The sequence below is a fragment of the Amblyraja radiata genome, chromosome 19 (genome assembly GCF_010909765.2).
Source record: "Amblyraja radiata isolate CabotCenter1 chromosome 19, sAmbRad1.1.pri, whole genome shotgun sequence".
Taxonomy (NCBI): Eukaryota; Metazoa; Chordata; class Chondrichthyes; order Rajiformes; family Rajidae; genus Amblyraja; species Amblyraja radiata.
In genome coordinates, this window is record NC_045974.1 from 38,266,653 (window position 1) to 38,292,742 (window position 26,090).

Here is a 26,090-nt window from a genome sequence, read left to right on the forward strand (position 1 = left end):
AAAACCAGCTCTTTATCTTTTTGTTTCACCCCCTGTCCGTCCACATTCATCTCCCTCTCCCCCACCTTCCTCCCATGGTGCCTGCCGCTTTGGTGGCAGGCACACCATCATACATTGCCAGTTAACCACTGATTTATTTTCAAGTGGTCAGTGCAAAGTCTGCCCTCTTAAAAACTGGTATCGTTGTCAAAAGTGACTTGCTTCGTGAAAATGGGCATTTGTAAAATTAAACCCCAGTGTCCTCTAAGCTACGTGTTACTGTATTGTTCAATATTCTTGCTAAATGTCGTATTATCATTTCAATGCTGCGTGTGCTTCAGCATGGGCCATCAATTAGTTATATCGCAGCAGAACATAGTATTAAATCGCAAGCGACTGCAGATGTGCAGATCTTGAGCAAAAAAAACAAACCGCTGGAGGAATATTGAGTCACACCATTTAGTGAAGCCACCTAACAAAGGGTTGCTCTTTGGAGGCAAATAGTCACTTCCTGACTAACAGCTGACTTTTTTTAATTTAATTTATTTCTTTATTAGAAGCAAACACATATTATAAACATTTCATGTATATCAGTACTATATTATTAATATTATCAATTGTGGATTGATTGTGCTTCTAGTTTTTTTTTAAAGACAGGAAGTAAGAGAGAAAGAGGGAAAAAAAACACAAATGTCAAGATAAAAAAAGAATGGAAAGATTTACTAATAATACATATTTGGAGATAGGTTCGTGGATTCTAAAGTATAACTTTTCATCTAATCCTGAGTTCAAGCTTCAGTTAGGTTCCCGTGCTGCACCAATCTACCCCTTCAAATAGTCAATGAATGGAGATCATATTCTAACAAAAAGTTCTTGTTTGTCCATTAAGACAAATCTGATTCTTTCCAGGTGTAGGGTCTCCGACATTTCCATGGCTTGTTGTGAGTGTTAGACTTTGTTCTGATATGCCAAGTATTATTAGTTTTGAATTGGGATCTAATTTAGTATTGATAACTTCAGAAATTATTCTAAAAATATCAATCCAGAAATTTTTGATTTTTATACAGTTCACAAAAGTATGTGCTAGGTTAGCTTCTAGATGCTGACATTTATCACAGATAGGAAAGATATGTGGGAAAATTCTATTTAGTTTTGTTTTAGAGTAATGTAATCTGTGTAATACTTTAAATTGTATTAAAGCATGTCTGGCATTTAACGAGCATTGATGTATATATTATGAACTTTCATCCCAAATATCTTTCGTTATAAGTTGGCCTAATTCATTTTCCCATGTGTGTCTATATAATTCCATCGATGGAAACTCGCTATCTAAGAGGATGTTATAAATATATGCTATTAATTTTTCTGTATTAGTATGTTTGTTCAAACATTCATCAAGGATTTCTGGTTCCCTAGTCCTATAATCTTGTGTATTAGATTTAACATGATCTCTAAGTTGTAGATATCTGAAAAAGTTATTTGAATGTAAACCGTAGATCTGTTATAACTCCTGAAATGAGAGAAAAGTGCCTTTCCTATAAAGATGTAGCATCTTTTTAATTCCACAATTTTTCCATTGTGTAAAACCTTTATCCAATATGGATGGTTTAAATAAAGGATTGTTTACAATGGGGAAACAGAGTGATATATTATTCAATTTTAAAGCCTTTTTTAATTGTTTCCAGATTCATATACCACTATGTATTATAGGATTTTCCCTATAGGTTTTTTTGTGCAGTTTTGTGGGAGCAAACATAATCGAACCAATTTCAAAAGGCAAACAGTCTTCCTTTTCCATCCTTAACCAATCTGGTTGCTGATCCATTTCTTCCAGCCAGAAATTCATGTTTTTAATTTGGACTGCCCAAAATATAAACAGAAAATTTGGTAAGGCTAAACCTCCACTTGTCTTTGATTTGCATAAATGTTTTTTGCTTATTCTATGATTCTTATTATCCCAGATGAAGCTTGTAACAATAGAATCGACCTTGGGAGATATATTGATTGGAATAGGTAAAGTAACTGTGGTAAAAAGATCATTTTTATAGCATTAATTCTACCAAACATTGAAATGGGAAGTGTTTTCCAATACTGAATATTCTTATGTAGTTTATTCAGTAAAGGTGGAAAGTTAAATTTAAATAAAGAAGTATATGTCTTAGTTACATAAATTCCTAAATATTTAAATTTTTCCTTCACTATTTTAAAATGGGATTGTTGTAGTGTGTGTAAATTAAGTTCCGTTATTGGCATGATTTCGCTTTTATTCCAATTAATTCTATATCCAGAAAATTGACCAAATTGAGTTATTAGATTTAGTAAATTTGGAATGCTAATTTCTGGCTTTGTAATATATATTAATACATCATCTGCATATAAAGAGATTTTATTCATTGTGTCTTTAGTATTTACTGCTGACTCTTTTTAACTTGGCGCAGAGTGCAATGGTTATCTGTTTCCTATTGCACAAATGCATGAGTGAAGAGTCGAGTCAAGAATGTATAATTGTCATGTGCACCCACAACAGAACAATGAAATTCTTATTTGCAACAGCATAACAGGCGTGTAAACACAATACTCATAGAATATGAGAATGTATGAGAAACGACAAAATTCAATAACTTAACCCTAATACTGATGCAAAAAAGTTCAGGGTGCCCCATCAAATCTTATCAATCGCTTGCTAATCGCATGACTGCGTCCAACCGCTGTCTGGTTTGTTGATCGTATTGCTAGATATGAACTGTTTTGGAAGAGAAAAATGCTCACGGCAGACCAAACGTGTTAAACAGAAATTGGTTAGATACTGAGCTTTACACAGTGAGAAATCATGTGAAATAATCACTGACTTTTATTTTAAACTAGACCAAGTGCAGACCCGTTGGGTCTGTTTCCCCAACGGCGTTTGCGGGGGGGGCTGCGGCATCACACTCACATTAACCACCCCCCAAACACACAGGTGGGGGTAGGGGGGGGTGAGAAGAGGGGAGGGACGGGAGAGGAGGAGGAGGAAATGGGACAGATTTGGGAGGGAAAGGAGAGCTGGGTAGGGGGTGAGAGAGGGGGATGGGGAGAGAGCAGGGGGGGATGGGGAGGGAGGGGTAGAGGGGTGGGGGGAGGGAGAGTGGAGGGGAAAGGGGGAGAGGTGGAAGAGTGGGGAGGGAGGAGGAGAGGGGTAGGGGGAGTGATGGAAGAGGGACAGAGGGGCAGGGGGCGGGGGAGAGAGGGAAGGGGGTGGGGGAGAGGGGGACGGGGGGGGGGGGGAGAGGGATGGAAGAGGGGTGAGGAGAAAAAGAGGGGGAGGAGAGAAGGGAGAGAGAAGTGGAAGAGTGGGGAGGGAGGGAGGGGTAGCGGGAGTGGTGGAAGAGGGACGGGGGAGTGGTGGAAGAGGGACAGAGGGGTAGGGGAAGGGGGCGGGGGGGAGAGGGAAGGGGTGGGGTAGAGCGGGAAGGGGGGTGGGGGAGAGAGTGATGGGTGGGAGAGGGAGAGGGGTGATGAGAGGGAAACATTGAAACATAGAAATTAAGTGCAGGAGTAGGCCATTCGGCCCTTCTAGCCTGCACCACCATTCAATATGATCATGGCTGATCATCCAACTCAGTACCCTGTACCTGCCTTCTCCTTACCCCCTGATCCCTTTAGCCACAAGGGCCACATCTAACTCCCTCTTAAATATAGCCAATGAACTGACCTCAAATACCTTCTGTGGCAGAGAATTCCAGAGATTCACCACTCTCTGTGTGAAAAATGTTTTTCTCATCTCTGTCCTAAAGGATTTCCCCCTTATCCTTAAACTGTGACCCCTTGTTCTGGTCTTCCCCAACATCCGGAACAATCTTCCTGCATCTAGCCTGTCCAAGCCCTTAAGAATTGTATACGTTTCTATAAGATACCCCCTCAAACTTCTAAAATCTAGCGAGTACAAGGCGAGTCTATCCAGTCTTTCTTTGTATGAAAATCCTGACATCCCAGGAATCAGTCTGGTGAACCTTCTCTGTACTGTCACTATGGCAACGATGTCTTTGACCATTGGGCATTGTGACATCACACGATGGAACGTTCACCGGGGGCTGGGGCTCCTGCAAAGGCATATGTAAATGGATCCATTCCGATTGGACATCTGTGAGCATTGGGCATTGTGACATCACACGTTGGAACGTTCACCAGGGGCTGGGGCTGGTGCTGCTTCTATGGGTGAGAAGCCAGTTTATTTTTGAAATATTGGGGGGGGGGGGGAGAGAAGGATTTGATTAAAAACGTGCACTTAAACACGACGAAATGTAATGAGGAGCAGATACTTAGAAAGAAAAGTGAAATCTCTACCGAAATGGAAAAGATGTCGGTGATTCTGCTTTCCCCCTTTATCCTTAAACTTTGACCCCTTGTTCTGGTCTTCCCCAACATCTAGCCCGTCCAACCCCTTAAGAATTGTATACGTTTCTATAAGATACTCCCTTAATCTTCTAAAATCTAACGAGTACAAGGCGAGTCTATCCAGTCTTTCTTCATATGAAAATCCTGACATCCCAGGAATCAGTCTGGTGAACCTTCTCTGTACTCCCTCTATGGCAACAATGTATTTGAGCATTGGGCATTGTGACATCACACGATGGAACGTTCACCATTGGCTGGGGCTCCTGCATAGGCATATGTAAATGAATCCATTCCGATTGGACATATGTGAACATTGGGCATTGTGACATCACACGATGGAACATTCACCAGGGGCTGGGGCTGGTGCTGATTCTATGGGTGAGAAGCCAGTTTAGTTTTGAAATATTGGGGGGGGGGGGGGGGGGGGAGGTTTTGATTAAAAACGTGTACTTAAACACGACGAAATGTAATGAGGAGCGGATACTTAGAAAGAAAAGTGAAATCTCTACCGAAATGGAAAAGCTGTCGGCGATTCTGCGTCTGGTTTCGGAGTTGCAGGGAATCAACGGAAGAAATGCGGCCGGAAGCCGTACATGTAAATGGATCCATTCCGATTGTACGTCTGCGAGCGTCGGGCATTGCGATTGGACATCTGCGAGCATCGGGCATTGTGACATCGCACGGCGGGAACGAATCGAAAGGCAGAAAGGGATCCGGACGCCAGCCGGACGGATGGGGCGAGAGTTTTATATATTAAATAGAAGATAGATAGATAGATAGATAGATAGATAGATAGATAGATAGATAGATAGATAGATAGATAGATAGATAGATAGATAGATAGATAGATAGATAGATAGACTAGACCAAGTGCAGACCCGTTGGGTCTGTTTCCCCAACGGCGTTTGCGGGGGGTGGGGGGGGGGTGAGAAGAGGGGAGGGAGGGGAGAGGAGGAGGAGAAAACGGGATAGATTTGGGAGGGAAAGGAGATTGGGGTAGGGGGTGAGAGATGGGGAGAGAGATGTGGGGGAGGGGGGTATGGTGAAGATGGGGAGGAGGGAGGGAGGGGGAGAGGGGAGGGGAGAGAGGGGAAAGAGTGGGGAGGGCGAGTGGAGGGGAAGGGGGAGAGAAGTGGAAGTGGGGAGGGAGGAGGAGAGGGTAGGGGGAGTGATGGAAGAGGGATAGGGGAAGGGGGTGGGGGGGGGGAGAGGGAAGGGGATGGGGTAGAGAGGGAAGGGGGGTGGGGGAGAGAGGGATGGGAGGGATGGGAGAGGGAGAGCAGTGAGGAGAGGGAGAGGGGGAGGAGAGAAGTGGTAGAGTGGGGAGGGAGGGAGGGGTAGAGGGGTAGCGGGAGGGGTGGAAGAGAGACGGGGGAGTGGTGGAAGAGGGACAGAGGGGTGGGGGAGAGAGGGGAAGGGAGGGGAAGAGAGAGGGGTGGGGGTGGGGGTGGGTGGGAGAGGCGTGGGGTAAGGGGATAGAAGTGGAAGAGTGGGGAGGGATAGGTAGGGGGAGTGGTGAAAGAGGGACAGAGGGGTAGGGGGAAGGGGGTGGTGGTAGAGAGGGAAGGGGGGTAGGGGAGAGAGGGAGAGGGGTGAGGAGAGGGAAACATAGAAGCATAGAAATTAAGTGCAGGAGTAGGCCATTCGGCCCTTCGAGCCTGCACCACCATTCAATATGATCATGGCTGATCATCCAACTCAGTATCCTGTACCTGCCTTCTCTCCACACCCCCTGATCCCTTTATCCACAAGGGCCACATCTAACTCCCTCTTAAATATAGCCAATGAACAGGCCTCAACTACCTTTTGTTGCAGTGAATTCCAGAGATTCACCACTCTCCGTGTGAACATTTTTTTTCTCATCTCGGTCCTAAAAGATTTCCCCCTTATCCTTAAACTGTGATCCCTTGTTCTGGACTTCCCCAACATCGGTTTCTATAAAATCCCCCCTCAATCTTCTAAAATCTAGCGAGTACAAGCCGAGTCTATCCAGTCTTTCTTCATATGAAAGTCCTGACATCCCAGTAATCAGTCTGGTGAACCTTCTCTGTACTCCCTCTATGGCAACAATGTATTTGAGCATTGGGCATTGTGACATCACACGATGGAACGTTCACCATTGGCTGGGGCTCCTGCAAAGGCATATGTAAATGGATCCATTCCGATTGGACATCTGTGAGCATCGGGCATTGTGACATCACACGATGGAACGTTCACCAGGGGCTGGGGCTGGTGCTGCTTCTATGGGTGGAAAGCCAGTTTATTTTTGAAATATTGGGGGGGGGGGGGGGGGGGAGGGAGAAGGATTTGATTTAAAACGTGTACTTAAACACGACGAAATGTAATGAGGAGTGGATACTTAGAAAGAAAAGTGAAATCTCTACCGAAATGGAAAAGATGTCGGCGATTCTGCGTCTGGTTTCGGAGTTGCAGTGAATCAAAGGAAGAAAGGCGGCCAGCAGCCGTCCATGTAAATGGATCCATTCCGATTGGACATCTGCGCGCATTGGGCATTGTGACATCACACGATGGAAACGAATCAAAAGGCAGAAAGGCAGCCGGACAGACGGCAGGCGACAGGCACACAGTTTTAATATATAACTAGACCAAGTGCAGACCCGTTGGGTCTGTTTCCCCAACTGCGTTTGCGGGGGGGGGGGGGGGGGGGGGGTGAGAAGAGGGGAGGGAGGGAGGGAAGAGGAGGAGGAGGAAACTGGATAGATTTGGGAGGGAAAGGAGAGCGGGGAAGGGGGTGAGAGATGGGGAGAGAGATGTGGGGGAGGGGGGATGGGGAGGGAGGGGAGGAGGGAGGGAGGGGAGAGAGGGTGGGGAGAGAGGGAAGGAGGTGGGGTAGAGAGGGAAGGGGGGTGGGGGAGAGAGGGATGGGAGAGGGGTGAGGAGAGGGGGAGGAGAGAGTGGGAGAGAAGTGGTAGAGTGGGGAAGGAGGGAGGGGTAGAGGGGTAGCGGGATTGGTAGAAGAGGGACGGGGGAGTGGTGGAAGAGGGACAGAGGCATAGGGGAAGGGGTGGGGGAGAGAGGGGAAGGGAGCAGAAGAGAGAGGGGTGGGGGAGGGAGAGGCGTCGGGTAAGGGGATAGAAGTGGAAGAGTGGTGAGGGAGGGGTAGGGGGAGTGGTGAAAGAGGGACAGAGGGGCAGGGGTAAGGGGGTGGTGGTAGAGAGGGAAGGCGGGTGGGGGAGAGAGGGATGGGTGGGAGAGGGAGAGGGGTGAGGAGAGGGAAACATAGAAGCATAGAAATTAAGTGCAGGAGTAGGCCATTCGGCCCTTCGAGCCTGCACCACCATTCAATATGATCACGGCTGATCATCCAACTCAGTATCCTGTACCTGCCTTCTCTCTGACCCTGATCCCTTCAGCCACAAGGGCCACATCTAACTCCCTCTTAAATATAGCCAATGAACTGGCCTCAACTACCTTCTGTGGCAGAGAGTTCCAGAGACTCACCACTATCTGTGTGAAAAATGTTTTCCTCGTCTCAGTACTAAAGGATTTCTCCTTTATCCTTAAACTGTGACCCGCTTGTCCTGGACTTCCCCAACATCGGGAACAATCTTCCTGCATCAGACAAATGCAATTCAGGACTTTTCTCTTCACAAGCAAAGTCAGAATGACGGTTAGTGAAGAATTCAAATAATCGCTGAGCGTTCAGATGCTGCGCGCGCCTCCTGCACCAAAGGGGGGGGGGGGGGGAGCGCGTGTGTCGTCACACACAAAGATCTTGTAGCGGAGAGCTCCGCTATAAGATCTTTGGTCACATACTAAGCACGCACCTCCACAAACAGATGAGTGTCTTCTTGAATGGAGAGCGCGTTGCCTCCTCCACAAACAGTCACACACATTGAGGACCCGCCCCCACAAAAAATATTTTGTGAGGAAGGGGAGGAGGAGGGTGGAGAGGGAGAGGGGGAGGGGGAGGGGAGAAGAGGATGGGGGAGAGAGGTGAAGGGGGGGAGGGGTTGGAGCGGGCGTGCATGAGTCGAGAGAAGAGAAAAGGGCAGAGAGAGAGAGAGGCTGGTACAACATCAAAAAAGCTGGATAAACTCAGCGGGTGCAGCAGCATCTATGGACCGAAGGAAAAGGGCAACGTTTTTGGCCGAAACCCTTCTTCCGGGTTTCGGCCAAAAACGTTGACCATTCAATTCGCTCCATAGATGCTGCCGCACCCGCTGAGTTTGTCCAGCTTTTTTTATGTCTACCTTCGATTTTCCAGCATCTGTAGTTCCTTCTTAAAGACAGAGACTGTGCACGGTAAGGGAATGAGGAGGGAGAGGGGGGAGAGTGTGGAGGGAGAGGGAGAGTGGGATGGGAGGGGGAGAGGGGTGGGGGGAGAGAGAAGTGGAAGAGTGGGGAGGGAGGGAGGGAGGGAGGGGGAGAGGGGTAGCAGGAGTGGGGGAAGAGGGACAGGGGGAGTGGTGGAAGAGGGACAGAGGGGTAGAGGAAGGGGCGGGGGAGAGAGGGGAAGGGAGGGGGGGTGAGGGAGGGAGAGGGGTGGGGGAAGGGGAGAGAAGTGGGAGAGGGAGGGGTAGGGGAAGTGGTGGAAGAGGGACAGAGGGGAAGGGGGCGGGGGAGAGAGGGAAGGGGTTGGGGTAGAGAGGGAATGGGTGGGGGAGAGAGGGATGGAAGAGGGGTGAGGAGAGGGAGAGGGGGAGGAGAGAAGGGGGAGAGAAGTGGAAGAGTGGGGAGGGAGGGAGGGGTAGCGGGAGTGGTGGAAGAGGGACGGGGGAGTGGTGGAAGAGGGACAGAGGGGTAGGGGAAGGGGTGGGACAGGGAGGTGAAGAGAGAGGGGTGAGGGAGGGAGAGGGGTGACGTAAGGGGAGAGAAGTGGAAGAGTGGGGAGGCAGGGGTAGAGGGACTGGTGGAAGAGGGACAGAGGGGTAGGGGAAGGGGGCGGGGGGAGAGAGGGAAGGGGGTGGGGTAGAGATGGAAGGGGGGTGGGGGAGAGAGGGATGGGTGGGAGAGGGAGAGGGGTGAGGAGAGGGAAACATAGAAACATAGAAATTACGTGCACGAGTAGGCTATTTGTCCCTTCGAGCCTGCACCACCATTCAATATGATCATGGCTGATCATCCAACTCAGTATCATGTACCTGCCTTCTCTCCATACCCCCTGATCCCTTTAGCCACAGGGGCCACATCTAACTCCCTCTTAAATACAGCCAATGAACAGGCATCAACTATCCAGTCTTTATTCATATGAAAGTCCTGACATCCCAGGAATCAGTCTGGTGAACCTTCTCTGTACTCCATCTATGTCAACAATGTCTTTGAGCATTGGGCATTGTGACATCACACGATGGAACGTTCACCAGGGGCTGGGGCTCCTGCAAAGGCATATGTAAATGGATCCATTCCGATTGGACATATGTGAACATCGGGCATTGTGACATCACACAATGGAACGTTCACCAGGGGCTGGGGCTGGTGCTGCTTCTATGGGTGAGAAGAGAAGCCAGTTTATTTTTGAAATATTGGGGGGGTGGGGAAGGGTTTGATTAAAAACGTGTACTTAAACACGACGAAATGTAATGAGGAGCGGATACTTAGAAAGAAAAGTGAAATCTCTACCGAAATGGAAAAGATGTCGGCGATTCTGCGTCTGGTTTCGGAGTTGCAGTGAATCAAAGGAAGAAATGCAGCCAGAAGCCGTACATGTAAATGGATCCATTCCGATTGGACATCTGCGAGCATTGGGCATTGCGATTGGACATCTGCGAGCATTGGGCATTGTGACATCACACGATGGAAACGAATCAAAAGGCAGAAAGGCAGCCGGACGGCAGCCGGACGGATGGCACGAGAGTTTTATATATTAACTAGACCAAGTGCAGACCCGTTGGGTCTGTTTTCCCAACGGCGTTTGTGTGGGGGGGGGGGGGTTTGTTGGTTGCTGCGGCAACACACTCACATTAATCACACCCCAAACACACAGGTGTGTGGAGGGGTGTGTGAAGAGGGGAAGGAGGGGAGAGGAGGAAGTTGAAAAGGGGCAGATTTTGGAGGTTAAAGGAGAGCAGGGTAGGGGGTGAGAGGGGTGGATGGGTTGGGAGATGTGTGGGAGGGGTGGGATGGGGAGGGAGTGGAGGAGGGATGGAGTGGGAGGGGGGTTTTGGGGGGTGAGAGGGGTAAGAGTGGGGAGGGAGAGTGGAGGGGGAATGGGGAGAGAAGTGGTAGCGTGGTGTGGGAGGGGTTGCGGTAGTGTTGGAAGAGGGACAGAGGGTTTGGGTTTGGGGGAGGGGGGAGATGGAAGGGGGTGGGGTAGAGAGTGAACGGGGTGGGGAGGAGAGGGATGGGTTGGAGTGGGGGGGGGGGGGGTTTGTGGAGAGGGAAACATAGAAACATTAGAGTCTATAAGATATCACCTCAATTTTCTAAATTCTAGCGGGTACAAGCCGAGTGTATCCAGTCTTTCTTCATATGATAGTCCTGATGTCCCTTGAACCAGTCTGGTGAACCTTCTCTATGGCAACGATGTCTTTGGGTATTGGGCATTGTGTCATCACACGATGACAAGGTCACCAGGGGCTGGGGCTGGTTCAAAGGCATATGTAAATGGATCCATCCCGATTGGACATCTGCGGGCATTGGGCATTGTGACATCAAGTCAGTTTATTTTGGGGGGGGGGGGGGGTTTTGGTTTAAAACGTGTACTTTAACACGACGAAATGTAATGAGGAGCGGATACTTAGAAAGAAAAGTGAAATCTCTACCGAAATGGAAAAGAAGTTGGCGATTCTGCGTCTGGTCTCGGAGTTGCAGGGAATCAATGGGAGAAATGCTGCCGGAAACCGTACATGTAAATTGATCCTTTCCGATTGGACGTATGCGAGCGTCGGGCATCGCGATTGGACGTCTGCGAGCATCGGGCATTGTGGCATCGCACGGCGGGAACGAATCAAAAGGCATAAAGGCAGCCGGACGGATGTCGGACGGATGGGGCGAGAGTTTTATATAATAATAGATAGATAGAATAGATCGATAGAAGATAGATAGATGAATGTACCTGCATATTATACTGTTTAGTTTGGAGCGAGATAGTCCACTGAGTTCGCCCAGACCAGCGTTTTTTGTTTTCCTATTTGTCAAATTTTTTGTGCCTGATTATTTGACGGCCAATCAATCGCTGTCTCTACGGGGGTTGCGTCCAATCACCAACCAGCTTGCCTTAAAATTCCCGTCCAATCAACAAATAGGTCTCCTCCCGTCCAATCAGTCGCTGTCTCCAAGGGCATTGTGTCCAATCACATAATGCAGTTTATGGTAATTAGCTGCCACGGTAAAGGTTGGAAGCCAGCGGAGTTACTGACAGTCAAATGGGAGCAGGAGAGATTCAGATAGTGTATAATCCATAGCAGTGTACAATTTCATAATATATACTAAATAACAGGGCTGACAGACCTTGGCTGGGAACCTGGGGCTCACCAAAATTGTTCCCAATTGGGCCCCGCACCCCCTAAGGCCGGCCCTGGAACCATGACCTAGGAGTCCACACACACTTACGCTGGAGTTCCCAGCCTTGGGCTATTTTAACAGAACAAATGTAACATTGTGATATTTTACAGATGCAATATCATATTTACTGCTGTAACTGATCAGATTGTTAATAATTTGCTTTTTGTTAATGTAAATCATTCAAAAAAATAAGAAAAGGCTGTATTGATCTTTCAGAATAATCTTCCAGGTGATAGTCATGTTCTGAAATTTCATGTCCTGCTGAATGACTTGCTGAGTATTTTCAGCCATCTCAGATATCTATTATCTGTAGTCTTTTTTATATTCATTTAGTTTTTATTGGTTTACAGTCTACATTATTTGTCTTTATGTTAGCAATAACTTTTAAGGATATAGAATAACAGCTCAGAAACAATGTGCCAAAAGTGATGCCAAGACCAACTCTCATCTGCCTGCACTTAATTCATATCCCTCCATTCTCAGCCGATGCAAATGTCTCTTAAATGTCACTATTGCATCTATCTTCACCACCACCCCTGGCAATGTGTTCCAGGCAATCACCACCCTCTGTATAAAAATAATAACCCGCACATCACTTTAAAAAAAAACTGGCCCCTCTCATCTTAAAGCTATGCCCTCTAGTATTTGATATTTCCATCTCGGGCAATAGTACTGACTGCCTACCCTATATGTTCACATAGTTTTATATTTGTATCAGGCCTCCCCTCAACCTCCGACACTCTAGTGAAAACCATTCAAGTCTGTCCAACCTTTCCCTGTAGCTAATACCCCTAATCCAGGCATCATTCTGGTAAACCTCCTCTGCACCCTTTCCAAAGGTGCCACATTTTTCCTGTAATGTGGTGACCAGAAACGCACACAATACTACAAATGCAGCCTCACCAAAGTCTGACATAGCTGCATCATGACTTCCTGCCTCTTGTACTCAATCTGCATAAAAGTCTGTAGTGAAGAAACTGTGCTTACCGCTATTCAGGAAGAAATCACACGGCAGAAGTATGATCATATTTGAGGTGGCTGTTGATAACTGTTTACCAGCATGCTAAATAAAAATTGGACCATATATCATTAAGATGGAATTTAAGTATCATATGTATGCTGTATTGAACTGGAGCAGTGGGTGAAGAAATTGTTCTATTTTAAAAAGAAAAGACAGACGTCATGCAGGGACTTTTGAGCTCAGTAATATCGTTGACGGTGACCATCTGAGCTGAAATCACTTGCAATTAGTCTTTATTTGTCAATAACAACTAATCGTCACATCCATTTCTACAGTATTGTTCTTTAGTTTTATAATTTTATGGTATTTCTGAACTATACCTAATAGCGGTAAACACTTTAAGTAATTACTGTATTTAAATGTATAGATTCCATAATCTTAAAAGACATTTCTTAAACACAACTAACCACTTTTTGGCAGAAATATTCTATTCTGTTTTTTCCCACAGTTTCCAAAGAACTAAAGAATATCTTTGCCAGAGCCAGGAATGGAGAATTCTGTGTCCTGAAAATTGTGATTGAAAACGGTAGGTTGTTCAGGAGCTGGAATCTGCACTTAGCGAGAATCACCACAGAATTGTCTTTTATGTCACATCTTAAACAGTCAAACCTTTTAGTATGCTCCTTATAAAACATCAAATTCTATCATACGAAAACAAAATTATATTATGCAAGCCAAATTAATTGTCTTCAAATGTAAGATTTATGACTCCACTACACTGATTGAAGATACTGCCTGCTCACGTTTATTGAAGTCCAATACGGTCTTAAAAATAATTAGAGGGATAAATTGTGCTCTCTCAATTTGTATATCTTTTGACTCACGTCACAAAAGCAAGAAGATATGATACAGGATTAAAGCGATACAAATTGTGAAGCTAGGGGATACTGAAAATTGGAGAATTCATACCATTCAGCTACCAAAGTGGAGTACAAGGTATTGTTTCTCTAGTTTTGTGTGGCCTCACTCTGGCAATGGAGGAGGTCTACGAAGGAAAGGTCAGTATGGGAACGGGAAGAGGAGTTAAAATGGATAGTAATCGAGAGATCCTGTGGGCCTTGGCAGACCAAGCGTAAGTGTTCAGTGAAACAATCACTGAATCCGCATGTGGTCTCACCGATGTACAGGCGGCCACATCGGGAACACCGGATGCAGTAGATGAGGTTCGACGAGGTGCATGTGAACCTCTGCCTCATTTGGAAGGACTGCTGGGGTCCCTGGATGGAGGTGTGGGAGGACAGATAGGGAGAGTGTTACAACTTATATGGCTGCAGGCCAAAGTACCTGGGGAGGGGATGGTTTGGGTGGGAAGGGATGAGTGAACCAAGGAGTTGTGGAGGAAATGGCCTCTGTAGAGGGCAGAAAGAGGTGGGAATGGGAAGATGTGACTACTGGTGGGATCACAGTGGAGATGATGGAAATGTTGGAGGATGATGTGTTGGATGCGGAGGCTGGTGGGGTGAAAGGTGAGGACCAAGGGAACTCTATCCTTGTTGCGCCGGAGATGTCCTCTTTCGTTAGTAAATGTGGCTTTTCCTCCTGCTGTCATCTCTGAAGTCTTTTGCTGAGAATTTGCAACACATCAATAAGGAACTGTCAGAATTGAGCATTTCAGTGCTGTTCTGTGAATCTTCCATTTGAAGTTCACAATCTTTATGTAACTAACAAACAGCATTTCTGCCCATCCATGCTGTTTTAATCAATGGAGTGTTGTCGAGCAGAGGGATCTAGGAGTGCAGGTGCTTGGTTCCTTGAAGGTCGAGTCGCAGGTAGATAAGATGGTCAAAAGGACTTTTGGCACTTTGGCCTTCATCAGAGTATTGAGTATAGAAGTTGGGAGGTCATGTTGCAGTTGACTAAGACGTTGGTGAGACCGCATTTGCAGTATTGTGTTCAGTTCTGGGCACCATTTTATAGGAAAGATATTGTAGTTTGAAAGGGTTCAGAGAAGGTTTATAAGGATGTTGACAGGACTAGCGGATCTGAGCTATAGGGAGAGGTTGGGTAGGCTGGGTCTCTATTCCTTGGAGCGCAGGAGGATGAGGGATGATCTTATAGAGGTGTATAAAATCATGAGAGGAATAGATCGGGTAGATGCATAGATCTCTTGCCCAGAGTGAGGGCAAGATCTCTTGCCCAAGTGTAATATATCAAAATTTGCGGACGATACAAAAATGGGAGGAAAAGTAGGGGATGAGGAGGATAGGAAGAGTCTGCAAAAGGATATAGATAAGCTAGGTGAGTGTGCAACAACTTGGCAGATGAAATTTAATATTAATAAATGTGAAGTCATTCACTTTGGGAAAAAAAATGATAGGGCAAGTTATTTTCTAAATGAGGAGGAGCTGCGTTGTAATGCAACGCAAAGGGATCTAGGGGTATTAGTACATGAATCACTAAAAGTTAGTATGCAGGTGCAGCAAGCAATCAGGAAGGCCAATGGAGTTTTGGCCTTTATTGCTAGGGGGATTGAGTATAAAAACACGGAGGTCTTGCTGCAGCTGTACACAGTATTAGTGAGACCACATTTGGAATACTGTGTACAGTTCTGGGGTCCATACTTAAGAAAGGATGTACTAGCCCTGGAGGCAGTGCAGCGAAGGTTTACAAGATTAATTCCTGCAATGAGGGGATTGACATATGAGGAAAGGTTAAGTAGGCTGGAACTCTACTCTTTGGAGTTTAGAAGAATGAGAGGCGATCTCATTGAAACATATAAGATCGTGAGGGGCCTTGATCGGGTGGATGCACCGAGGATGTTCCCGATGATCGGGGAGACTAGAACTAGGGGACATAGTTGCAGAATAAGGGGGGGCTCTTTTAAAACTGAGATGAGGAAGAACTTCTTCACCCAGAGGGTGGTTAATTTATGGAATTCACTGCCCCAGGGAGCAGTGGAAGCAGAAACTTTAAATATATTTAAGACTAAAATAGATGGTTTTTTAGCTGCCAAGGGGATAAGGGGCTACGGGGAGAGGGCAGGGATATGGACCTAGGTATGGTTAGTATAGTAAGACCTGAGTGATCTCCTGGACAAGTGTCGATCGCCTGGATTGGGGTCGGAGAGGAATTTCCCGGATTTTTTTCCCGAATTGGACCTGGGTTTTTATCCGGTTTTTTGCCTCCCCCAGGAGATCACGAGGTTATTGTGGTGGAGAGGGGTGATAGCGGTATAAAGGGGAGGGTAGTGTCTTGTGTTCTGTGTCTTGTGTCTACTGTTTGTGGGTAAGTGTGTCTGTTTAGTGTTCAGCCATGAGCGAATGGCGGTGCGGGCTCGACGGACCTGGTGGTCTACTCTCGCACCTACTTTCTATGTTTCTATGTTTCTATAATCGAGGACCAGAGGACATAGGTCTAAAGTGAAGGGGTAACAATTTAATAGGAATCTGAGGGGTAACTTTTTCACACAAAGGGTGGTGGGTGTATGGAACGAGCTGCCAGAGGAGGTTGTGGAGGCAGGTACTATTGGAACGTTTAAGAGACATTTGGACAGGTGCATGGATAGGATAAGTTTGGAGGATATGGACCAAAAGCAGGCAGGTGGGACTCGTGTAGCTGGGACATGTTGGCCGGTGTGGGCAAGTTGGGCCGAAGGGCTTGTTTCCACACTATATCACTCTATGACTTGACAATAGTTTAGCATTAAAATAAAATGTAGGCAAGTTACAGGATTGGGTTTTGCATTTCTGATTTTTTTTTTTCTTCTAATTTTCCTTGCTAATGTTAATTATTTGTTACAGAACAACTCAAGGTTGGTGCATCCAGAGAGTCTGTTAGCAGATGGGACCACGAATATGATCTGTGTATTCTTCCTCTGTTAGAAGAACGGCAGCCTGCCTATATATTGTACCGATTGGACACCATGAATGTTCAGGGATTTCAGTGGCTCTTTATTGCCTGGTCACCTGACCTTTCACCAGTAAGAATTTGGCTGTCATATGAAGATAAATGAAAATGTGATTTAAATATAACAAGCTTTGCAAGAAAAGGCCTTGGGACCGAATAGCATTTTAAGAAGGTTCCGTCTTTCCAATTTAACAGGAAGGTGTTGTTGTTTATTAGGATGTAGTTTATAGGCACTCTTGGCTGTATGTTACCTTGAATCAACGTAGTGAATTGTGTGTCTATTAATAATAATGATAATAATAATATCTTTTATTGTCATTGCACGTCAGTGCAACGAGATTTAGTGTTGTGCAGCTCCACTGATGTACAAGAAAGGTAAATAAATACAATACATAAATAAACAAGCTGAATTGATTGACGTGACCATCTGAGGGAGACTGTCCAAAGGGGGGTGGGTGGGGGGGCACTCATTAGGGCCGGTTCAGAGCCGCTATAGCTATTAGAGAGGGGTCGAGGGATTCTGCAGTGCAGTTTTCACAACCAAACCAAACACCCATCGTAAAACAATGATACTCAGTGGTTGAAATCTCAGCAGTCATTGTGAAATTTAACTTTCTACTTTTCAGCAGGATTTTCCCTTCCCCATCACCTCTTGTCCAGTGTGAATCTCATCCCAAATGGTGCCAATAATAGTGCAGCATATAAAATTAATCTTTGGTGTGTACAGCATACACATGATACTTAAATTCCATCTTAAGTCAAGAGAGTTTTATTGTCATGTGTCCCAGATAGGACAATGAAATTCATACTTGCTGCAGCACAACAGAATATAGAACGGGAGATAAAAGTCCAGTGTGTCTATAGGCCATAGACCATATATACACAATAAATAATAGATAAAGTGCAATAGTAATAATAGACTGTTATTGCTCAGAGCTTATTTGATGTTGTGTTTAATAGCCCGATGGCTGTGGGGAAGTAGCTGTTCCTGAACCTGGATGTTACAGATTTCAGGCTCCTGTACCTTCTTCCCGATGGCAACAGAGAGATGAGTGTGTGACCAGGATAGTGTGGGTCTTTGATGATGTTGGCAGTCTTTTTGAGGCAGCGACTGCGATAGATCCCTTCGATGGTGGGGAGGTCAGAGCCATTGATGGACTGGGCAGTGGTCACAACTTTCTGCATTCTTTTCTGCTCCTGGACGTTCAAGTTGCCATTGAATAAACAAAGTTCCCATTGAATAAACAAAGTTCTTATTCTATTCTAAACTCGTTTAGCTTGGAACTGATATTGACGGATCTAATGTGTCCTCAATGCAGCCTCACAAATCTCTTGTCCACCTTGTCCATGGAGTTCATGGCCCTTTGGCATTTTGACCTCTGGATCATTTCCAGGCTGGTGTTACAAATCTCTGCAGGAACGGATAGAGTAAGATGGGCATTTTCCTACATTTCCAGCTGCTCTAAAGTCCAGATTTTCATAAAGTTTATCCAAGGTCTTTGCAAATGCCTCCTTCCAGAAGGACGTGGCTGTTGTCTCCTAGTCTCTGCCACCATTTTGCACAAGCGATGTGCTTCTTATGGCCAGTACCTTCACCAGCTCTCAGCTCTTTCCTTTATGGGTGCATTCTCATGTCCCACTCTCATCAAGGCAGCTTCCGTTCATTAAATGGCAACACTCTCCAGTAGCTTGCTTATGCTGTGATATCACAAGCTTCATAAATTGCATCAACAGGTCAAAATGCTGGCATCTGTGGGAATTTGCAATTAATTAATTGTATTTAGGTAATTGATATAACTGAATTAATACAGTGCATTGTGCTCACAGGATTTAAGTGGGTGAATCATCACTGCTGTTTTATGAATCTTGAAGTTAAATATCTTCATAAGGGTTTAACACCCAGCCTTGGGATATCTTATAGAGGAATATTGATAACATTAAAAAGTAGCAAAGCAATTTTTAACTGGAATATTATAGCAGGCATCTAAGTAATCACAAAGCTTATAAATTCTGGTTAACATTCCAGACTCTCCCTCTCCATTTTATCTAAAACAAGACACGTTATAGATGCAAACTGGAGATGCTGCAAGGATTGACATTAATCAATTCTGAAAATCCTCCTTGATCTACAGGGACTGTAATTGCCCTTTGATCGCTATACACCGGAGTTTGCTTCTTATTCTACTGCCAGTGAGAAGTGTAGGTCACTAGTTGCACCATTAAGATCAATTTCTATTGCATTGATTGGTGATTACAGAACTGAATATCAAGCATGCGGATCTGATGGTTAGATTCGGATGTACAAATGTGAATCACACCACAATTATTTGATCCATTTTCCCAATGGGAAGAATTTCTACAGCTTACAATTAGCAAAAAATAACAAATTAAAGATTTTATGTACAATGTGCATAAAGGAATCCATTTTCTATGATCCTGGCTAAATACCTGCTTCTGCAACATTTAAGGTTCTACCCATATGTTCTGGTCACTACAGAAAATGTTGCCTGCATATAGCATTAACTTAGTGTTAGAGATTTCATCTTAATGCATTATGGAATTATTTTGTAGATTATTATTGTGTAGAATTTGGAGTAAATGATACTGAACATAAAAAAAATGGAAATTGCTAGAATCAGTGGGTTAAACAGAATCTGTGGAATGAAAAAGAGTTAATGCTTTGGACTAACACCCATTGTTAGAATATGTTTAAAGTATATTGTTGGTGGAATGGAGTCAGTACCTTCCATCCACTTTTCAAATTCTTCTGGTCCAAAATTGCAACAGATTCTAGTTGAAGTTTAGATGCAAGTATTCTTTGAATGTGTGTTATCTGATCATTTGTACCATTACCAAATAGCTTGATTTATTTTTCTAATTTATAGTTTTTTTAAAAATAAAGCATCTTAACAGTGTAAATACATAAATGTGAGATTATTTTAAAAGGTTTTCAAGACTATCTTTAATGCATGTTTTTTTTATTTCCGATGTTCAGTTTCCTAATGTGGTTTATCAGTGCATCCTATCAATATTAATTAACGTAGTATTGCTCCCAATAATGCAACATATTTAACATTGTTCTTATGGTAGATTTTTTGTAAAGCAGAATATATATTTTGAATGTTTGTCACGTAGCTCTGACATACCAGTTGAAAAAATATGAAATATTTTCTAAAATAAATATAAATTAGATATAGTATTAATAAATAAGATGATTTGTAGATTTCTGCACTATTCTAATTCGGGGCATCCATGCATTTCCAGGTTAGTTACTTTGCACTCACTGTGCCTGAGTGTCAAGTCTTGTTTGATAATACTCCCAGTTCATTACATTCAGAGGCACTATCTATGTATCCACATTGCATTTGCAAATGTCATGACATGTTTACTTAATCTAAGTAGACTTTTTCAAAGTGGGTGAATGTTTTTCATGCAGCCTAGAGCTACGTAATTGTCATTGATGGTATTTGTTTAAAAAAGCTGAATCTGTGTTCATAGAAGGTTTGTGAAGTTTTATTTTCCTATATCCTTTCTGCAGGTTCGACAAAAAATGTTATATGCAGCAACAAGAACAACTTTGAAGAAGGAATTTGGGAATAGCCACATCAAAGATGAATTATTTGGGACTGTAACGGTATGAATCTACTTTTTAATCTGTGGTTCGTTTTTGTTTTGCTACCAGTCCTTACTCTATCTCAGGATATCAGTGACGATCTCAGGGTGATATTTGATGTCAGTTCCTAATGTGCTCAAATTACTTTATTTGCATTGATGTTGCATCACTAGTAAAATGAACTGTGTGCAATTAATCCACATCCATCGTTTGGCTTTACCAAGTCAGAGAGTGCTCCAAGTCTAATTAATTGTTGCCCATTAAAGGGAACATGAGCCCCTGGAACTAGAGGCAAAATATTCAAAACTAACAAAAATTTCAGTGTGGTGGTGAAAAGACTTACAAAGTATCTGAAACAAAACCATTTCATTGATAAGTCAATCCAAAAGGCTGGCATAGCAGGCTTCTCGGGATGCCTTGAACATACCAGCATTATATGGCATCAAATCCAGACTGCTAAGAAAGAACAAAATAATCTGCATGTCTTGTTCCTCGATCTGGCCAACGCCTATGGATCAGTTCCTCATTCGCTACTGTGGACTGCTTTTGAATTCTTTCAGTTGCCTGCAATAATAACAAATCTAGTAAAAAACTACTTCCAGGATCTGCAATTTTGTCTCACAACATCAGTTTACCACAGCATGGCAACCACTGGAAGTAGGCATCATGGTGGGGTGCACCATCTCCCCATTGGCCTTCACTGTGGCAATGGAGCTCATTATCTGGGCATCAAAATGGGTTGTGGGAGGAAAATGGCTTCAGTGTGGTCAGTGATTGCCACCGATAAGAGCCAATATGGACGATATAACAACACTAACAACAACTATCCCCTGCACCAAGAGACTTCTGGAAAAACTTCATCAAAACATCACATGGGCAAGGATGAAGATTAAACCCAGCAAGTGCAGAAGCATCTCCATTGTCAAAGGTCAAGTCAAGGATCAAAGATTTCATATTGACGGAATACCTGTTCCAACTGTTTCAGAAATGCCAGTGAAGAGTTTGTGTCGATGGCATGATGCAAAGCTCAAGGAAGGATCTCGGCTAAGTTTTGTCATCAGAGCCACTTATGTTGTTCTACCATCACACCAGAACCTGAAGCAGTGGTTTGGAGAAGACCCCGCTTGCTCCCTTTGCCAAGCACCTGCATCACTAAGGCACATTTTAACAGGATGCACTATGAGCCTCGACCAAGGGGGTTACACTTGGCGGCATAACCACGTTCTCAGACAGCTGGCATCAATCCTTGAACAGAGGCGAACGACCACAAATGCTTCCCCACCAACATTGGCACGAAATGTCCACTTCACAACATTTGTACCAGCAGGCCAACCTCCAGAGCTCCAGATAACATCAATGGATGCAAGCATTCTGCAGCCTGCTCGGGATTGGAAAATGGAAGTGGACTTAGAAAAAAGGCTTGTGTTTTCCTGACATTGTGGCTACAACACTCCGGTCAGACATGGTCCTATGGTCTACAACAGCCACGTTGGCATACGTTGTGGAACTGACAGTTCCATGGGAAGATGGTGTTAAAGCTTATGAGAGGAAAAATACCAAGTACTCTGAATTGGCAACTGAAGCTTCCCAGAATGGCTAGAAGATCAAGATTTTCCCTGTCGAATTGGGATGCAGGGGATTTGTTGATACACCTATGACCAGGCTATTAAAGAAAATGGGGGTGAGCAATCAAGTCATTATCAAATTCTGCAGAAAAAAGCAGCTATTGGATTTGGATCTAAAGGAGAGACAACAATTGGGCTGCAAGATGAAGACAGGAGGGTATGGAACTGAGGGGGGTGTAACTGGGACGCCAGGTATCACCGTTGAGCCCTCTGGAAATGTTGTGGGCTTATCAATGAAATGTCAAAGAAGGAGGGTGCACACCTGATGAACCCGATGACGTACCTACCCTACCTTCCACCACTCCAATCCCACTGCAAATAGCAAGAGTGCCGACTTATTACAGGGATTGAAACATCAAGTCCTATTAGCTCTACTACATTATACGCACACACATTATATATATATGCCTATTTCCACGCTGTATCTTTAAATTAAACTAAAACACTAAAACCAGAGGGAGTCTAAAGGAGGTCTCTACCCGAAACGTCACCAAATTTCTTCTATCCAGAGATGCTGGCTACTCCATGGAGTTCCCCCGCACAATTAAAGCAAGGAATAGTCTTCACCCTACCATAGTTACACGCAACTAAATTTAAGGTAGCTCTTTTTTCCCCAAGAACCCTTTTTTGCTTATGTCCAAGTCAAGAGTCAAGAGAGTTTTATTGTCATGTGTCCCAGATAGGACAATGAAATTCTTGCTTGCTGCAGCACAACAGAATATGTAAACATAATACAGAACAGGAGATAAAAGTTCAGTGTGTCTATATACCATAGACCATATATATATACAATAAATAAACAGATAAAATGCAATAGGCTGTTATTGTTCAGAGTTTGGAGTTTGGTTGTGGACCCTCCAACACTTCCAGTTTAAATTCCATTTAGAATATTTTTGGAGGACCAGGAAACCAAGAAGCACGAATTACTCCAGAGAGTTACTTCAGCTCCAGGGAGTGATTCTGCGTTAGTTTTCAGCGGTCGCGGCGAGGCAGTAACCGGACAGCAATGGTGGCCAGATCTCCCATAATGCAAAGGGAGGGAGAAAGTGCCCGGCGCCGACCAGTTGTCGTGGCAGTGCACATGTGCAGGGCGACTGATGATGTGCTGGCCGTAGCAGTGCGCATGTGCAAGGCGGCCGGCGGATGAGGAGCGGCGAGCGGAGAGCGGAGACCCGGCGGCCCAGACACGGATGGCGGGCAGAGACGGAGAGTGACAGAGAGAGAGATAGAGAGGGGGGGCCCGCTCAGAGTTGAACAGCAGGTGTCCCGGGTGCTTGCCAAGCCGGGCAAAATGGCACAGCTTTTAGGTTGCCCGGCAGGACTTTAGGTGGCCGTTGGCACCAGGGCAACCGTTAATTTCGAGCCCTGCTTTGCTATTCCTCTTTCCTCTATAAGTATCAGCTGAACTATAAAGATCATTTCATGTCAAATTCTGTTTGCTTATCATTCTAGATTCACTGACTTCAATTGACTCCTGATTTACTGATGCTTCAATTAAAATGACCCCCATCTTTCTATGTGGCCCTTCCCAAACCGTGCTCCTTGTAAATTTCAACCTTTTTGTCCATCATTGGCTCTTAATATAGTTCGAGGACTGGATTGTTAGAAGCAAATAGAGCCACATCAAATAACGGGGAATTACTGAGTTGAAAGTTTTATTATCTGCAGGGCCAAAACAGGATTGCCTTCTTATCTAAGGAAGGATGAGCAAACGTTGGATATGGGAAGAGGTTGCTGGGATAATGGGGAGTGGTGATAGGAACAGAACGTTGAATAACGTGAGGATAAAGTGTATTTTGTTGGGTCAGCTTTTCTATTTTCCACTTCTGTGTTTGTAGGAGGATGTTTCCTTCAGTGGTTACACAAAGCATCTTGTTTCGCAAAAGGATCCCGTCCCACTGACGGCAGCAGAAGAAGAGCTACAGAAGATTAAGGTAAATGAGCTAAATATAATAAAAAGGTTCTACAAATGCTGGTTGGTGCTAAAGATAGGCATAAACTGCTGGAGAAGCTCAGCGGGTCGGGCAGCATCTCTGGAGAAAATGGATAGGGGAAGTTTCGGGTCAAGCGCTTCTTCAAGCTGATTGAGTGGGGGAGCGAAACTGGACGCAAGAAAAAAAAACAGGACAAATCGGGGTCGGCAACAGATGACTGCAGGCAAGGAGGTTCCCTGATAGTCCAATTGGTGGCTAGAGACTGTGAGCGTAAGAGGGATACCTTATTGCAAATTCAGCGACCGTTTGGCTGAACACTCGCGCTTGGTGTGCCATGGGCTACTGCATCTCCTGGGTGCTAAGCACTTTAACTCCTCCAACCAATCCAATACTCAGCTTTTTGTACTGAGCTTCCTCCATTGCTGGAGTGAGGCCACTCGAATATTGGAGGAAAAGCACCTCATATTTGGCTTGGGTGGTTTACAGCGCAGTGGTATGAACGTTGAATTTTTCAATTTTGGGTAAGTTCTCCAAACGCCTTCCTCCCCAACCCTCCATCTTACCCCCCCCTCACTGCTCATCGTGCATTGGAGTTTGTTTGCTTTTTTCTATTCTTTTGTTGGGCTATTGTTTTGTTGGAATTTACAAGTAGAGTATTGGTCTGTGGTTTCATCTGGTTGACTGAATGGAAGAGTAAGATAAAGTGTAGAAAATATATAACCCGTTCCATGGTTCACAACAAAATATCCTTCTTGGCCTCACACTGTCTCTAACCTGTCAGCCTATCAGGGAATCTTCTTGCCTGAGGTCATTTGTTGTCGGCCTCGGCTTGTTCTGTTTTTTTTAATCTCACTTTTTGCTAGGGTAGAGATGTCAAATACTAAAGGGTATAGCTTTAAGGTGAGAGGGGGAATATTCAAAGATGTGGGGCAAGGGGTGCCTGAATTGTGCTGCCTGGGGCAGTGGTGGAAGCAGACCTGATAGTAACATTTAAGAAACATTTAGACAAGCATGAAAACAAGCAAAGAATGGAGGGTCATGGATCATGAGCAGGCAGATATGGTTAGTTTAATTTGGCATCATGTTCGGCACAGACATTGTGGGGCCAAAGGGCCTAGTTCGTAATAGTTAATGCTAACTTTTTGAGTTGGGAAAACAATCCTAATTTTCCTTGTAGTACTTTATTTTGTTTAGTTAAATCTGTTTCCCTATTATTGATCTACCTGCCAAGCAAAATGGGTGTATTTTGTTTAATTTGTGTAGGTCTCTCATAATTTACATAACATGATTAAAAACTCGATGTCCGTTATTTAAAAAAAAACTAATCTATCACAGCTAGAATACATAAGGTCATAAGTGATTAGAGCAGAATTAGGCCATTCAGCCCATCAAGTCTACTCCATCATTCAACCATGGCTGATCTATGTCTCCCTCCAAACCACATTCTCCTGCCTTCTCCCCATAACCCGACATCTGTACTAATCAAGAATCTATATATCTCTGCCATAAAAATATCCATTGACTTGGCCTCCACAGCCTTCTGTGGCAAAGAATTCCACAGATTCATCACCCTCTGACTAAAGAAATTCCACCTCATCTCCACCCTAAATGAACGTCCTTTATTTCTGAGGCTATGACCTCTGACCCTAGACTCTCCCACTAGTGGAAACATCCTCTCCACATGCACTCTACCCAACAATTTCGCTATTCGGTAAGTTTCAATGAGGTGTCCTCATCCTTCTAAACTTCAGCGAGTAGAGGCCCAGTGCCAAGCCTGACAACAGTTAGACTTTCTAGAGCCCTCGAGGTATCCAGTCTTTCTCCAGTGAGGTGACTAGAACTGAATGCAGTCCATCGGTTGTAGTATATTTCAGTAGTTCTTGCATGATCACACTGCTCTTGCAGTTCATGGCTTGGCCAACAAAGGCAACAATCCCTTGTGTCCTTTTAACTGAAGAGCAGTGAACATTCCTTCCAAAATACCTGTTATTCGAAACCATACTCTTGTTCTTTGGTGTGACCTGCCTTTATTTGTTTCCTTTCCCAAGTGTATTACTTTGAACTTCTCTGGATTGAATTGCATTTGTTATGTAGACTCCTCATAACTCCATTGATGGGAACGCAATTATGTGCAAGTTTCCCTCCCAGTTGCATGTCATCTTGACTTGGAAATATAAACCTGTTCCTTAGATTTAACAATGCCTTGGCTATCAGGATGTGCAAAAAATACT

General features: G+C 44.6%; 1 protein-coding gene and 1 long non-coding RNA gene across 2 annotated transcripts in view; one reads left to right on the top strand and one right to left on the bottom strand.

Annotated features, from left to right (window-relative positions):
* LOC116984153 (twinfilin-1-like) overlaps nt 1-26,090 on the top strand; it is a 40,896-nt gene that overhangs the window by 10,863 nt on the left and 3,943 nt on the right. The window contains exons 2-5 of the mRNA XM_033038282.1: nt 13,290-13,367; nt 16,582-16,760; nt 20,226-20,321; nt 23,764-23,859. Coding sequence (XP_032894173.1) covers nt 13,290-13,367; nt 16,582-16,760; nt 20,226-20,321; nt 23,764-23,859 — 449 coding nt within the window. The remainder of the gene's footprint in view (nt 1-13,289; nt 13,368-16,581; nt 16,761-20,225; nt 20,322-23,763; nt 23,860-26,090) is intronic.
* On the bottom strand, nt 1,800-26,035 carry LOC116984154. The gene is made up of 4 exons (XR_004414898.1): nt 26,025-26,035; nt 19,473-19,477; nt 12,417-12,428; nt 1,800-1,966 (listed from the first exon to the last, which is right to left on the bottom strand). It is a non-coding gene; the product is annotated as an uncharacterized LOC116984154 (long non-coding RNA).